Source organism: Colias philodice, chromosome 26 (assembly GCF_061535455.1).
Source record: "Colias philodice isolate Cphi_HAF_F1 chromosome 26, ilColPhil1 Martin Lab GWU primary, whole genome shotgun sequence".
NCBI classification, from domain to species: Eukaryota; Metazoa; Arthropoda; class Insecta; order Lepidoptera; family Pieridae; genus Colias; species Colias philodice.
The window spans coordinates 9,316,212-9,331,787 of NC_143111.1; the positions used below are offsets into that span (position 1 = coordinate 9,316,212).

The following is a 15,576-nucleotide window of genomic DNA, read 5'->3' on the forward strand; positions in this document are numbered from 1 at the left end:
CAAGGCACGGCTGCAGCATGGTGTAGTGTGAATTGTGCTTGCTCGAGTGTATTTAAATATCATTAAAATATTTAAGTAATTACATGTATGTATGTATCTCATATTAAATGATTGCCTTTGTCTATGTGTTAATTTCAAGATGTGAAGCAAATAATAATACAAAAAACTGGCAATATTCAAACTCAAACATTTATTTATTCCATTAGACTTCTTTTAGAAGCAGGTTTGAATCGTCATAACGTATTTTTAAAATTTACCACCGATTCGGAAAGCGGTATCCTATGGAGAAGAACAGGCAAGAAACTCCATAGTTGCTCTTTTAAAATCATGCCAGTATTACAATTTAAATTAATTTAATAAAAATCAAGATTAGACCTGACCTGTTATGTGTATTTAATTTAAATAAATAATAAACTGGCAACACGGCAGGGTTCCTCCCATCAGACTCGATGTCCCTGTCGCCCTCCCGGCTGCTGAACGCAGAGGGCTGGCTCGAGGGCTCCGTGCAGGACTTCTCCCTCAGCAGCTTCCTTAACCAGCTCGAGGGGAGACCGCACCCGGAGCTCACGGTAAAATAAATTCATATTCACTATACACACATAATTCACAAAATAAATTCATTAATCGAGATATTTTTAAAGAATAGAAAAAAAATCTATCATCGAATTTGAGGCAGGATTCGAACCTGAGTCTTTCGCCATTCCGGAGCGAATATTCATTGAAATTGACGCTTTTTTACGTGGCAGTAATGTTCAAAGTGTATTGTATAGTTCATTTTTCTAATGAACTATACAATACTACTCTGCCTTATACAATTATACAATAATACTCTGCCATATGTACGCGCAGGCAGACTTTTGTTTCGGACATTTTTTGAGTGATTGTGTTTTATTCATATAACTCGTAAGTTTTTATATAATATTTGTATACTGTTGTATAATATTTAATAAAAATCTAAATAAATTTAATTTGCCTCCAGGTGGATTCCCAGCTGCAGTCTTTAATGGCGGAGTCGAGTGTGGACTACGTTGCAAAGTTTGCAGACCTCGCTGCAGAAGTTACGGATCAACCTGATTTGAATAATGAAATGTCATGAATACTAAGTAAAAGAGAAAATGGATAAAAGAAAATAAAATAATCATGTAGTTTTGTAATTTGCACACATACAATGATGAAATGTTTTTAAATGTAGTCTAAATCAAACGTTTTTCGACTAAAAAATTTGAATTGTACAAGTATAATTGTATAAGCACAAATAATAATTTTAAATCTAGGTTTTCAAGTTTTAACAATACGATTAAGTATAATGTTTTATTGTTTTATGTATTTGTTCCTTGATTAGTTTACCTTTTGGTACATTTTTGTGTCAATGAAATTTAATAAAGATGATTATTTTAACAATAATTATTATCGTTTCAATCCGTCAAATTTAGAAAGAAATAAAAGAAACCCGAAAAAAGAAATTCATAAGAACTCTCTAAGAGCGTATACGCACTATGCTGGTAGCCGCATTGCGGGTAGCCGTCCGGCTGACCGCAAGCACAATTATGTACGTAATATTCATTTCTATGCGCACTGCGATGCGGCTACCGCAGACCGCACAGTGCGCATAGAAATGAATATTACGTACATAATTGTGCTTGCGGTCAGCCGGACGGCTACCCGCAATGCGGCTACCCGCATAGTGCGTATACGCTCTAATAATCTTGAAAAAAACACCACGATTACCTCACTGTAAATATAATATTGTTCTGTAATAATCAACCTCATATTTTACATCCTTATTGGTTTAGAATCTACAGAACATTAATCGAAAGCGATAAATTTCCTAGGCAAAGAAACGAATAACGATATTGAATCAAAGAAATTTTGTAAAACATGTTCAACTATTTTCTTGACTTGATTTGGTTGTTGTCATGAACTGTGATGTCACACGAAACGCGCCAAATGGCCGCGTCGTTTGAATTGTCGATTTGAGTTGGGTTTTTACGTAGACAGAGAAACCAATAGACAAATTGATATCTTATGTCGCATTCACACAAGAAAAAGAAATTTTTTGTTTCACGCAGCGTGCCACTTTTTTCAAGAATAGCAACCTACTTTCATAAACAAAGTTTGACAGCTAGCTATCGTCTTCCATAAAAATATAGTTTTTACATGTTCTAAGTTACGTAATTCATGGTATGTTTGGTTTTGCATGATTTAGACTTACTGTTAATACCTTATAAAATAATACCATGGTGCGGTGTAGCGTTAAAGGGTGTAAAAGTGATAGTGGAACGAAAATGCCTGGATTGTCTTTTCACTCGTAAGTATACAACTCTTTATCAGTTTATAGGCCTTCATGATATTTCAGCGTGTTAATATATTGTGTATCACGTGCTGTTGACTTGAAAACATTGATTAAAAACCACAAAAATAACAATTATAAATTTTAACCTAAAAAATTTTGTGTTGCCAACTTTTCTACAAATTGTTACCCACTATTATGGGAAATAATAATATATATTCTGCAGTGTGTATTTAATTAAATATAGAATCTGAAATATTCAATGGCTTGTTACAGTTTTTCTGAACCGGATAATTTACGACAAATTTGGATTGTAGCTACAGGATGAACAGATTGGAAACCAAAACCGAAGGTTAGAAAGTATTACAATCACCACCACCGTGACGCTGCCCCGCCGAAGACAATGGACACTCTTGGTTCCAACATTGAACCGGAGGGACGTAGTTAATTAAGCTAGAGATAATTTAAATGTAATTTTTTTATTACAATAAATTATTATTAAGTAAATTTCGTTTTTTTTTGCGCCTTCGCGGGTCGGTCAATATAATTAACGTGTGTATCTGTTAATACTTACGTATTACGTACGTACTTTATATATACATATATATACATATTATATAATATATAGGTATGTGTATATACATAATATTATGTATTACCCATCTAGAAGTAATATGTTTATTATATACTAGCTGCGCTCCGCGGTTTCACCCGCGTGGCTCCACTCCTGTTGGTCTAAGTGTTATGGTACAATATAGCCTACTATAGCCTTCCTCGATCAATGGGCTATCTAACACTGAAAGAATTTTTCAAATCGGAATCAAAGTAGTTCCTGCGAATATCCCTTCCCTCCTCACCTTCACCCCGTCCCGCACTACGCCTCCTCCACAGTATTACAATATGTGCCTCCTCATTGTATTAAACAGTATACCTTCTATTTTCTGTAAATTGACACTTTTAAAAATTCTTTATATCTTTTGAATGGAATATCGCGGACTTTCTTGTAGATATTGGTCCATTCTATAATATCGTAGAACATTTATTTGTTCTATTTTCAATAGATTCCGGAGCGCACGCGATGACAGAATTTTTATTAAGGATACATTATTGCATTTTTGGTAAGGATCTCTAATTTTTCTGAAAATGTAATATAGCCTATGTTGCTCAGTGAAGATGCAGCTTTCTAATGGTGAAAGAATTTTTGAAAACGGTCCAGTAGTTTATGCATGAAAACCATACATACATACATACATAATTACAAACATTTCCTCTTTATAATATTAGTATATTAGTATATAGTTTAGGTATAAGTATAAACATGTAAGTATGTAATGTGGATATCTCATTATTATCCACTTATGTTATGTGAATAATACTTACAAATTGCGGGGTAAATTTTCCCTCACTCGGTAACCCTAAATATTGTGACGTAATTCTTTTTTATCTCTTTCTGCGACACGCATTGCCGGTGTCTATTGGATTCTCTGTCTACGGGTTTTTAAAACATTTTTGTATACTTCTAAGTACTTTTTGGCTACGAACTTTTTCTTTCTTATATAAAATGTTGTAAACTATGGGATTAAAAAAAATCATGCATATTCGCCGTACTATCTATCGCCGTACTATTCGCCGCTAAACAATTTGTAAATTGGCAATATTTTTATAGTCTGTGTTATTCCATAAACTAGATTATTTTGACGTGAGGCGAAATCATATGACACCTCGTATGACACTGTCATCCGACGTGTGACTTGAGTGACGTTTGTGACGTTTCATAATTCATTGCAATAGTTCTGATGCATGCGTATTGCAATATATTGTTGTGTTAATTAAAATTTACACCGACAAAATGTTTCAGGACAAGTAGATTATGTTGCTTGTAATGCAAGGCCTATAAAACTCGCCTAAATAGAAACTTTACAACCCAATATACCATATCCAAAATTGCTGCACCGGTCAGTTTACAGTCTCACAATGTTTTGGCAAATTTTCACGTAAGTAAAGTGATTTATTATCGTTTAATTTGGTCATTAAACCTACAAAACGTCGATAATGACGTAAATTAATGGCTCTTTTATTTATGAATGATATGAATGTTAACTTCATGGCCTTTGTTATTGTTTCTTTATTTTGCCAGGTGGTCATTGGAATATCATGTGATATATTCCAGTCTAGTTCTAACGTATTATTTAGGAACTTAAATAAATAAATATAACATTTTATTTTCAATTATTTGAAACATGCTTCAACATTTATTTTTGAAATAAACTTAGTTAAATACTTCATATTTATTTTTATGAAAATAAGATATTTTATTCCTATCCATGTATAATTGAACTTTTATAGAATACTAGCGGTCCGCCCCGGCTTCGCCCGTGGGCCCGTATTTACGTTTTCTCTACATAAAAACCATCCTCATACTTCAAGGAATATAATAAAAAAAGAATTATCGAAATCGGTTCAGCCGTTCTCGAGTTATGCGCTTACCAACACATTTTGCGATTCATTTTTATATATAAGAAGAAGATTAGTGTCGTGGAAAATTAAAATGGTCTATTTCCTTGAAAAATACAAATAAATTAAAGTTATGTAACCTCCTGTACTTAGCTAACTACTTATCATTATTATCTAATATCTTCATATGAATTTAAAGTGAATCTCAATGATGAATCAGAACAAGAGATTTAGGCACCTACATATCTAAGTGAAGGATATTGTATTGTACCATAAGTGAAGTCCCGTGTCCCCTAGTGGGGTAAGGGGCAGATGCATTATACATCTGTTTCACTGATCGATTTTCTTTAGGGACAAGTAGGTGATCAGCCTTCTGTGACCTACCAGACCGAGACATTTTTTTTTCTTCGTCTCCACCGGGAATCGAACCCAGGACCCCTCGGTGCTACGCTCACGCGTCAACCACCGTACCAAGGAGGCGGTATTGTACCATAACTAGGTACAAAACAAAAAAATATAACCATCCACAAAAGCTAAATATTGAACAGTTCTTTGTTTTCACTATTTCAGCTTAGTAGTAGTCCTACCAGGCCTATTTCTCGGAGTCCTACTGTTTGGAGCGTTTGTTGTTGTGCCATGTGCGTTTATATTTGCGTCATGGTACATGAGGATTAAGGAGAGGAAGCTGCAGCGAAGGAGGAGGGATGGTGCTAATGTGGCTTTCTTTCACCCCTATTGCAATGCAGGGGGTGGGGGTGAGAGGGTGCTGTGGGTAGCTATTAAAGCAATTTTAACTAGGTAAGTGTGTGTGTTGAAAAAAAATGTAAAAGTTTTACTAAATTATTAATTTATTGGGAGTTAAATTTGTTTCAAATGACATTTAAGTGCATTTGATATTAAATATTCCATTATTATTTATAAATAAAATATATTCTGTTGTATTCAATGAAAATTAATTTTTAATTATCTAATATTACTCTAAAGTTCTAAACTGTTTTACAGGTATCCTGATACCCATATTTTCATATATACCCTAGAAACTGCGGAGCCCAAAACAATCCTAGATAAAGCTCAAAATCAGTTTAACGTAAAAGTAGAACCAGAGCAAGTGCAGTTTGTACGACTTACTATGGGAAAGGCAATAGAAGCTAAAACATATCCATATTTTACATTATTAATGCAAAGCTTAGGTTCCATGGTTTTGGGCTTGGAAGCATTGATGAAGTTGAATCCAGGTAAATTTAAAATTTATTTTTATTGTTCTACTGACTAGCGGTTGTACAAATTAGTATTTTGGTGCGTTTCTGTAATTATGAAATAACAGTTAGATTTAATAAATATTACTAATTGGTAGCTCCTATGCAACTGTAGATCCATATGAAACTGTCAGTGAAATCTAAAAACAGCACAAATAAGTTTGAAATAAACTAATTTAGAATTTAATGTGTTCTTTTCCCAATCATTATACAAGTTACAATACAGACAACACTAATTATTGTTGTATAGAATTTATTTTAACCCTATAAAAAACGACAAAAGCCTTCATTACTTTATTTCCAAATCTTCCAGATGTCTACATAGACACAATGGGGTGTGCGTTCACCTACCCAATATTCAGATTCATGGCACAATGCCCTGTCGGCTGCTACACCCACTACCCCACTATCACGACGGCCATGATGCGACGAGTTAAACATCGACTCACAACGTATAACAATTCGAGTGTGATCGCTCGCAATCCGATTCTGACGTGGTGTAAACTGTTGTATTATAGGGTGTTTGGATGGGTGAGTTGATAAACAATAATTTATTTGGCTAGGCTGTGATAGTTTTTCTAGCTGTTAATTATTTTTTGTTGCATTATTATAGTGAAAGACTTAAATTTATGAATTGTATTTTACACACGCATTTAGTGTTATAGATTGGCTATTAAAAACACCAATGATATTAATTTCCACAGCTTTGCCTAAAAAGAATCTTCAACATCTAAATATGTAGTAATATTTTAATTGTTTAGTTTCACCTACTAATTCAAAAAGACAGTAGCTTAAAATCGAAATCAGGAGCGAAACTTTTCATTTGATAAAAAAAAACACAAAAGTTTAAATTTTATTAGTTCTCAGATTTTGTCATTTTGTTTCAGCTTTACAGTTTAGTTGGTCGCTGTGCGGATATAGTAATGGTGAATGGAACCTGGACGGAAGAACATATAAACGAATTGTGGGGGCGGCCCTTGAACACGCATCGAGTATACCCGCCGTGCGAAGTAAGTATACTTTATATACGGGTAAAAATGTGAATTAGTATAAATTGAACTAATGTGGTATTCCCACATTGTTGTTCGAAAATTATGTCGCGTCATGGCAATACCGTCATGTCATGGATTAAGGCGACGATTTTGTGTACCTTTAAATCTTGCCAAAGAAGTTTCACTTTTGACACGTGTCCTCGGCACATACGCTCTTTTTTTACTTTAGAGCTTTGTCAAATGTTTCAAAAAGAGCTGAAATTATAAGTTGTTTACTTTCTACACAGGTGACAGAACTAAAGAAGCTCAGATCGTTAGTAAAAGATTCGGATCCTATCCGGATCCTGTCGGTTGCGCAGTTCCGTCCGGAGAAGGACCACCCGCTGATGCTGCAGGCGATGTACGAGCTGAGGAACCTGCTCATCAACGATGAGATGCTGTGGAATAAGGTTGGGATCCTAATAATTAACTCTTAAAAGTTCAGATCGCATGAAATGAACGCAAAAGAGTCGGTTCCTATCGGTATTTAGAATTTTTATAATGAATTTAATTTTACTTGCATTTTTTTATGTCTACTTATTTTACTCATATTACTCTAGGTAGATAAGACATACAGTAAAACAATTTGGTACCATTAAAAACAATAATCTTGCATCTGTACCCCTAGTGTGAGTTTGATCGAGTACGAAACGTTACTATCGCGTCTGCGTCACAGCCGAATTAATAAGGGAAATCGAACAGCGCCCCTAGCGGACGTATGGAAAAGCTTTGATTCCCCATACAAATTTCGCTGTGACGCAGACGCGATAGTAACGTTTCGTACTCGATCAAACTCACACTAGCCCCTCTGATTATTATTTTTTTCAATTTTCGATCAGATTAAATAATAGGAATACTACAATAAAATGGCCTAGAAAGTCTCAAAATTTATCTTTCAGATAAAACTAGTGCTAGTCGGTTCATGTCGTAATGCGGAAGACGAGGAACGCGTCCAGAACTTGCGCGACCTCGCCAAGCATCTCTCTATAGAAGATAATGTGCAGTTTGTGGTCAATGCGTCATATGCGCAACTATTGCAGTTGTACCAGACGAGCACATTGGCTATACACGCTATGTGGAACGAGCATTTTGGCATTAGTGAGTATTATGGATTTTTGAGGGTAGTTTTGTAGAAAGGGTTAATGTTATGTTGTTTTCTTCTATATGAAAAAAATTGCTTGAAATTGTACGTAAAAATGTCGGCTAAATTTCATAGTCGATAAATTGTAAATTTCGAACGGAAAAAGATTTAAGAATTTCTTGACAAAAAAAATTCGTCATCAATTTAAACGGTTTCTACAATAACTCATATATTCACTTCTGTCAATTTATCCACTATTTATCAATTCAAATCAATTCGTCACTAACTCAAATCTAATAATTACCAACTCAAATTATTTCTTCACGAACTCTAAGGTTGCTTTTCCACCAAAAATGTGCGAGGAATGTGATTATAAATAACCAATCACATTGCTTCATTTCGTTTGAAATTTGAAGCGATACTATTGGTTATTTACACACACATTCCACGTTACACATGGCACATTATTGGTTGAAAAGCAACCTTACTCACTCACTACAAACCAACTCACTCACTACAAACCAACTCACTCACTACAAACCGACTCACTCACTACAAACCAACTCACTCAGTACAAACCAACTCACTACAAACCAACTCACTTCAAACCAACCCACTCACTACAAACCAACTCCCTACAAACCAACTCACTTCAGGCGTAGTGGAATGCATGGCGGCCGGGCTGCCCACGGTCGCGCACCGGTCGGGCGGGCCGCTGCACGACATCATCGGGGACGCGTGCGGCGGCGCTCTGCTCGCGGCCGAGCCGGCGCAGTACGCGCGCCAGCTGCTGCAGCTGCTGGCCGAGCCCAGGGAGCGGCGAGCGCAGCTGGTGGATGAACTGCGGTGAGATATACGTGTAGTGGACGTCGTGGAATATTGACGAAAGCACGATTGAATTGAAAAAAAGACGGGTTGCACTCCGGGAGTGCCGGCAGAAGTGAAAACTTGATTATTAACGTTGAGCATGTTTGATATTTTGGAATGGTATCCGTCTTACGCTTTTTCGATCAGGTCACGTGTCCTGACGCGAGTTTAAGATTTTATACCCATTACAGAAAAGTGCTCAACGCCGCTAAAGAAGTTTTCACTTTAAAAAAAAATCAATATTGCAAAAAATCGCAATTGTGACGCTATAATGTTGCTTTTAATGAATATAACCAATAGGCATGACGAAAGATTTTGAAATCCTCTTCCATAATGTGTGTATACGTTTACTATACAAGAAAAACCCTATATTTCGGTAATATACTTAAATTTAACGAAGATAAAAGCCATTTTCCAAAAAATATTTATTAACTGTGCCAAAACAGCTCGCAGGTGTCATGGCGTAGGCGTGACGTCACATTTTGGTAAATACGTAATAATTATTTGTACGCATTGCGAAGAAAATTAAAAAAATATTTATTTAATATGTGTTATAGAAACGAATTTCAAAGTTTATAAGTGGTGTGCAGTATTGCAGTGTGAATCCACATAAAAATAATGCTCAAAAATGTGTTAGTAATTATTTTAAGCGAGAAAATAATAAGAAATGATTGTATAAAGTTGGCGCGGAGAACCCCGAACCATGTATTCGTGAATTCGCAATTATATTTCTGTTCTGAGTCGATAAATCATACGTGAAACAATAGAAAATAAATAAAAATGCGTATTCTCAACATATTCATAACAACAAAAAACATCTGATTTGAGTTGTTTACTTAAGCGTGACGTCACGTGTGTTTTAGTCAAAATGGCCAACTGCAGTATTTCAATGTTTTATTTTATTGATAATCTCATTAATCTTAATGTTTTTAAGATTTCTAAGTCACTATATGTAATTTATCTATTATACATTTTCCCTTAAAAACACTAATACGACCATTTATGGATACTGTCGTCATGCCTATTCTTGTTTGTGTAAACCAACGAGCACGGTAACAAGGATTGGTTATATTTTTTGAGATACTTCAGTAAGTATGAATGAAAACAATCAACAATTTTGTTACCTGGGTTCGTTTTTACCACCTACGCGGGCATGGTAGGTATATGATCTACGATGAGATTGTCAAGAGATCGGTATAACGTTGAGATAGGTGATTTAGATATTAAGAAAATAAACAAAAATATCTTTGCTAACTCAAATCCGGCTCGGAAGACCATAATACTTTTAAGGTCCTTCGAGCCGGATTTACTATTGGAAAAAATAAGTGTTAAACAATGTTCTTTGTATATACGTAATAAAAAACATATCATTCAGCTTGTTCATTTATTTCTTTTTCTTTTACAGTGCGTCTGTAGATCGCTTTTCAGTGAAGGAGTTCGAGAAATCGTTTATAAGAGCTGTGGAGCCGCTCATGAGGATAGAATAAGTATTTTATTAACTTATACATAGATACTTACTTAAATTAAGTACAATTCCATTAATGTTAAGTTGGAAAAAATAAAACAATACCAAAGTTTTCACTTGTTTATTTACAAAACCTTTATAACTTAACATAAAATATATATTTTATAAAGCTTATAATAAAATAATATTAGCTGATTGGCAGTGTAATTAGGTAATATCCGCAACATTATTTTATTTTCGTTTAATTACTTTTGTGACTTGAGATTGTAAATTTGCTTACGCTTTATTAAAATTAATAACTACAACCATTAAATATCACTCACAAATTCTACAAATCCAATTGGTAAAAATAATTAGCTAGCAGCTAGTCCATCCTATTTCAAAGCATTTGGTAAAGATCTTTTATGGCAAATATTACATAATTATACCAGCAAATATAATTATTGGAATGTTCTCTATGTGTTCTTCATATAGATCCCACTCTGTCTCTTGGAATTAACCTGAGTTCCGAACCATGCTTCAGAAACACATTTCCTGCAAAAAAAAAATTTACAATTTTTTTATTTACCTACTTATTTTGTCATCTATCATCGTGTATTATTATTTTTATTTACTACTAGCTTTCCACGCGCGGCATCGCCCGCGCAGTAAAAAAAACCCGCATAGTTCCCGTTCCCGTGGGATTTCCGGGATAAAACCTATCCTATGTCCTTTCTCGGATATCAAAATATCTCTATACCAAATTTCATGCAAATTGGTTCAGTAGTTAAGGCGTGATTGAGTAACAGACAGACAGAGTTACTTTCGCATTTATAATATTATAGTATGGATTGGTTGATTTTTCTTAGCACAAAATCAAGCTTATTCCGAATTTAATAGGTGAAAATCTTCTCTATAAGTAGCACTTTTTTTAGAACGGAGCTTAGACACAATCTTACCAGCAGTCTGTTGAGGGTTGATCCCGATTCCATCATCAGTAATGATAGCACTGGTTGCAGGCTCTACTCTGAACTCCTCTGCAGCAAACTTCAGCACTGCTGTGAAGGGTGTGGCCTCGGGGACACTTAACCTAAAATAATTATTAAAATAACAGTTATAAGGGAGTTTATATGCAGCATGTCTCATAAATGAGACAGAAACCTGACTGCTTAAATTATAAAATTGTCTTTTTTACGCAAGTCTATTAGAGTCTGTTCTTGGTGTGAAAATAAGTTACTATTTGTGTAGAAATATATTTTAATGATTCAATTGCCTTAATTACCACATATTTCAATCCAATTACCTTACCAGGTTTCATAATTAATTGCATAAAAATAAAACAACCGAACTGCAAGTATAAGCATATATTTAAAGCTTCAATCCACAATGATTTATAAATATTAAAACTAAAATTTTGATAAAAATCACGATAAAACAATTTCCCAAAATTTTACATCTTCATTCTTTTCATTAACTATGTCCATAAATTCAAGTTTGAGGTTTTCATTTTCACAAATACCATTTGTTATTCTGACTAGCTCAGAATAAGTCAAATCTATGTAAAAATATTCAGCTGACATATTTTCTTTTAATAACCTGCCACAGTCCATCAAAGCCTTACACACAATTTTATATAAATCACCATGATTTAAAAACAACACTGTTAATGTAGATTTTTCAGTGTTCAAAAAATCTCTCCAGAATTTTTTCTTAGAGCAATTTTTTGTAGTCATGAAACTAATAAATGAGTTCACAATAAAGTTAACTGCATTACAAAATTTTACTTCCTTATTCAACATACAAACAATTAACAATTCAATAGTTTCTTTATCACCTTTATTAAGCATATTTATTATTGCTTCTTCATTTTCTGTCTTGTCATTAAATTCTATTAAAATAAACTGGCTCTTAAAAATTACTAATTTGTCTTTTGGGAATTCTGTTGAAAGATTATTTACAAGTGTCTCTTTAGAAGCTGCTTCTGTCATTAAATCAGATAAACACAGTTCAAGTTTCTCTTCAGAGAAAAGGTTTAAAAATATTTTAAAAGAAACATCCAATAAAGTGACTTTACAAGTTGATGTTACTACTTTTCGTAATATATATTTTGGTGGGTCACATAAACATTTTTTAAACAGTAGACATGGAGTACTCTGTATTGAATTTAATGTGGCTAAGAAATCATCAATTAACAACTTTTTCTGTAATCTATCAACACATTTTTCTATGTGTATTGATAATAGGAATGCATTCTTAATTTCCTCTTCTGTAGTGTCATTATTTGGCCAATTCTCTAACTGACAAATGTTTATAAAATCTTGGAACAGGTTAAGAAATTGTTGTACTACAGCTGTATCCATCGCGCTGAACATGTAACTTCAATATTATTTCACCATAATTCAGCATCTGCCAAACAAAAATCTATCAAATATAAACATGTTTGATAAATATAAAACATGAATCTTTTACTAGTCAAGTTTAATAATTAAGTAAAATATTGAAGTTACATCCTCATACCTCATAATTATAATTAACATAAACATTAACTTACACTTTGAAAGGGAGTTTAGGATCCGATGTAAGTGTTATCTTGAAGGTAACTTTAGACCTGAAAAAAATACATTTACACAAAATAAAGAACAGTGTATTGTTTGTAAAATGATGTCATCACGGTTACAGTATTTATTAGATTTTACTTACATTTTGTATAGAGAGATTTAATTCAATATCAAGAGAAAATATGTTGTTACTTTCATGCAAGGTTAAAATTCGAGATTATGACGTTTCAACTTGTGACATTTTTGACGTATTGACGTGGGCTCAATGCTCATTGGTGATGACTGATGACATAAATCCTGTGCATAAATCATATATAGTCAACCGGGGCAAATGCAACTAAAAAATAACAAGTCTCAAGTTTGATCGGTTGCAGTTATCTCCTTTTATATTTGGTCATTTATTTGACCCATTTATTGTTTTTTGTATTTATTCAAGATTATTTTAAACCAAACAAGCAATACAGTAGTCTTATAAATAACTGGTAGTGAGAATATTTCCTAAAATTGGTAGAAAAAGTTACATTAACCCCATGTCGGGGGTAAATGCAACTAACTGCCATAGCTCTTCTTCTATTTCATATAAAACAACGAATATAGAATATATTTATGAGATTTCATGTTATTCATAGGATTTTGAACTGGATTACCGTGTAGCAAGGACGAGTTTTCAGGAAAAATCTTATTTTTCTAAATGTGGGGCAAATGCAACTATTTGTTAGAGAATTAGTGTGGGGAATGCAAAAAACTTATTCATCGATATTTTTTTATTATTCTGCGTGTGATTTGTATCGTACTATTGTGTATAAGGGAACTATTGCTACAATAACGTTGCGATCGTAGATGGCGCCGCATTATTTAGAGGAAAAACTCATGTAGGTACTTTGATTTACCACTTTAAATCGCAACAAAAAAAAATTACAATGCCCCTACCTACTAAGTCAATTTTAGTTTTTGGTCAAAACAAATAATATTCTTTGTGTTAAATCCTATTAATATTATAAAGGCGAAAGTTTGTATGGATGTATGGATGTTTGTTACTCTTTCACGTAAAAACTACTGAACCGATTACAATGAAATTTAGCACACATATAGAGGGTAACTTGGATTAACACATAGGGTAGGTTTTATCCCGGAAATCCCACGAGGACGGGAACTATGCGGGTTTTCCTTTGAAAACGCGGGCAAAGCCGCGGGCGGAAATCTAGTATTGTTATAAACGTAAACCAAACAAAATACGTTTATTAGTTAATCAACCGTTTATTAAAAATTACTTGGACAATCACAGAACTATCCTACTTAGTTTTACATAAGAGATTCACAACTTTGGTTTCGTAAACAATGAAAAAAACAAATTCTTATCATCTAAAATAATACCCTGGCTTACTTATTTAACAGTCTCTACAAAAAAATCGTACACAACAATCATTTTTTTAAGAATACCTATAAGGTTTTAACAATATGTAAGTCTCTAATAAATCTAACACACAGCAATCACATTTTTCAGGAATATAAAGTTTTAACAACATTTAAGTCTCTAGTCTCTTTATAAAAAATCTTACACAGCAATCACATTTTTCAGGAATAAAAAATCTTACACAGCAATCACATTTTTCAGGAATATAAAGTTTTAACAACATTTAAGTCTCTAGTCTCTTTATAAAAAATCTTACACAGCAATCACATTTTTCAGGAATATACAGTTTTAACAGTAATTTTAAAAGTAATTTGCAATTTTTTGTTCCATTTCTTTGGAAAATACACCTGGTCTGCCAGGTTTCGGCATTTTAGCACCTCTCGTTCCATATATACGATCTACAATAGTTGATCTCGGCACCCCATACTCTGCAGCGGCTGCATAACTATTTAATTTTTTACTACGCACAGCTTCCAATGCTTTCATAAGATCATCTTGCGAGTAGCCAACTTCTTTTTTGCGTTTGTAATTCCTCACCATCTGAAATACCATTGAAGTATAGTAATAAACACTTACTACTTTGACTGCAACATGCCGTTACGGCCTGCAGCATTAATATGTTAAGCAATAATAAATAAATAAATAAGTTAGCATTCAATTAGAATTCAGTTTATTGATCATTTGTTTTACACGTTCATTCACTGCTCGGTAGTTAAACATTAAACATGTCTACCTAATTTTATGATTTAGATGTTTCTCATCATACAACTATTGTTTAAAATATTTAGAGGCAAAAAAGACGACCTCGTTTTTAGTTATATTCTTTAACCACGCTGGTTTTATCTAATTTGAATTTTACTTACGAACCCGTCTCTGGGTATAATATCGAAAAAAAAATCGATGGTTCTTCTTTAATTAATCATAAAGAAAGTATATTTTGACTACCAAGAAGGATACATAATAAATTAAAAATATCGACACTGTCACATCACTAGTGTTTTTAGTTTCATACAAAAATATAAGGGGCTATTGTAACTAACCTCACAGTTGCAATAACCCCAAGGTGAAATTTTCATGGGGCAAATGTAACTGCATCAATAACACAAAATAGAGTCAACTAACGCACTTAAAATATAAATGAAATAACTTACGGCTTGTGATAATCGTGTCCAATCAAAAAC

At 33.5% G+C, this 15,576-nt stretch overlaps 4 protein-coding genes across 7 annotated transcripts in view; 2 read left to right on the forward strand and 2 right to left on the reverse strand.

Annotated features, from left to right (window-relative positions):
- The window catches only part of crm (cramped chromatin regulator), a 44,661-nt gene extending 43,273 nt beyond the window's left edge, over nt 1-1,388 (forward strand). For 2 of the 4 annotated variants that reach the window (XM_089711357.1, XM_089711359.1), the window contains exons 21-22: nt 430-569; nt 980-1,386. In XM_089711357.1, the coding sequence (XP_089567483.1) occupies nt 430-569; nt 980-1,096 (257 nt within the window). In that variant the 3' untranslated portion in view covers nt 1,097-1,386. Of the gene's footprint in view, nt 1-429; nt 570-979 lie in introns of all 4 variants that reach the window. The other 2 variants (XM_089711356.1, XM_089711358.1) reach the window with 2 other exon arrangements.
- A 2,665-nt stretch (nt 1,389-4,053) lies between these two features.
- Alg11 (ALG11 alpha-1,2-mannosyltransferase) lies at nt 4,054-10,556 on the forward strand. The gene is made up of 9 exons (XM_089711393.1): nt 4,054-4,284; nt 5,315-5,542; nt 5,747-5,979; nt 6,314-6,531; nt 6,888-7,010; nt 7,280-7,441; nt 7,931-8,129; nt 8,769-8,958; nt 10,385-10,556. Exons 1-9 carry the CDS (start codon nt 4,265-4,267, stop codon nt 10,464-10,466), a joined length of 1,455 nt encoding a protein of 484 aa, XP_089567519.1. The 5' UTR covers nt 4,054-4,264; the 3' UTR covers nt 10,467-10,556.
- Ufm1 (Ubiquitin-fold modifier 1) lies at nt 10,552-13,243 on the reverse strand. Its single transcript, XM_089711411.1, has 4 exons — nt 13,124-13,243; nt 12,975-13,031; nt 11,383-11,513; nt 10,552-10,978 (listed from the first exon to the last, which is right to left on the reverse strand). Coding segments are annotated over exons 1-4 (258 nt in total). The 5' UTR covers nt 13,126-13,243; the 3' UTR covers nt 10,552-10,910.
- On the reverse strand, nt 11,773-13,206 carry LOC149477094 (uncharacterized). Its single transcript, XM_089711402.1, has 3 exons — nt 13,124-13,206; nt 12,975-13,031; nt 11,773-12,829 (listed from the first exon to the last, which is right to left on the reverse strand). Exon 3 carries the CDS (start codon nt 12,793-12,795, stop codon nt 11,848-11,850), a length of 948 nt encoding a protein of 315 aa, XP_089567528.1. The 5' UTR covers nt 12,796-12,829; nt 12,975-13,031; nt 13,124-13,206; the 3' UTR covers nt 11,773-11,847.
- Nucleotides 13,244-15,576: the final 2,333 nt, after the last annotated feature.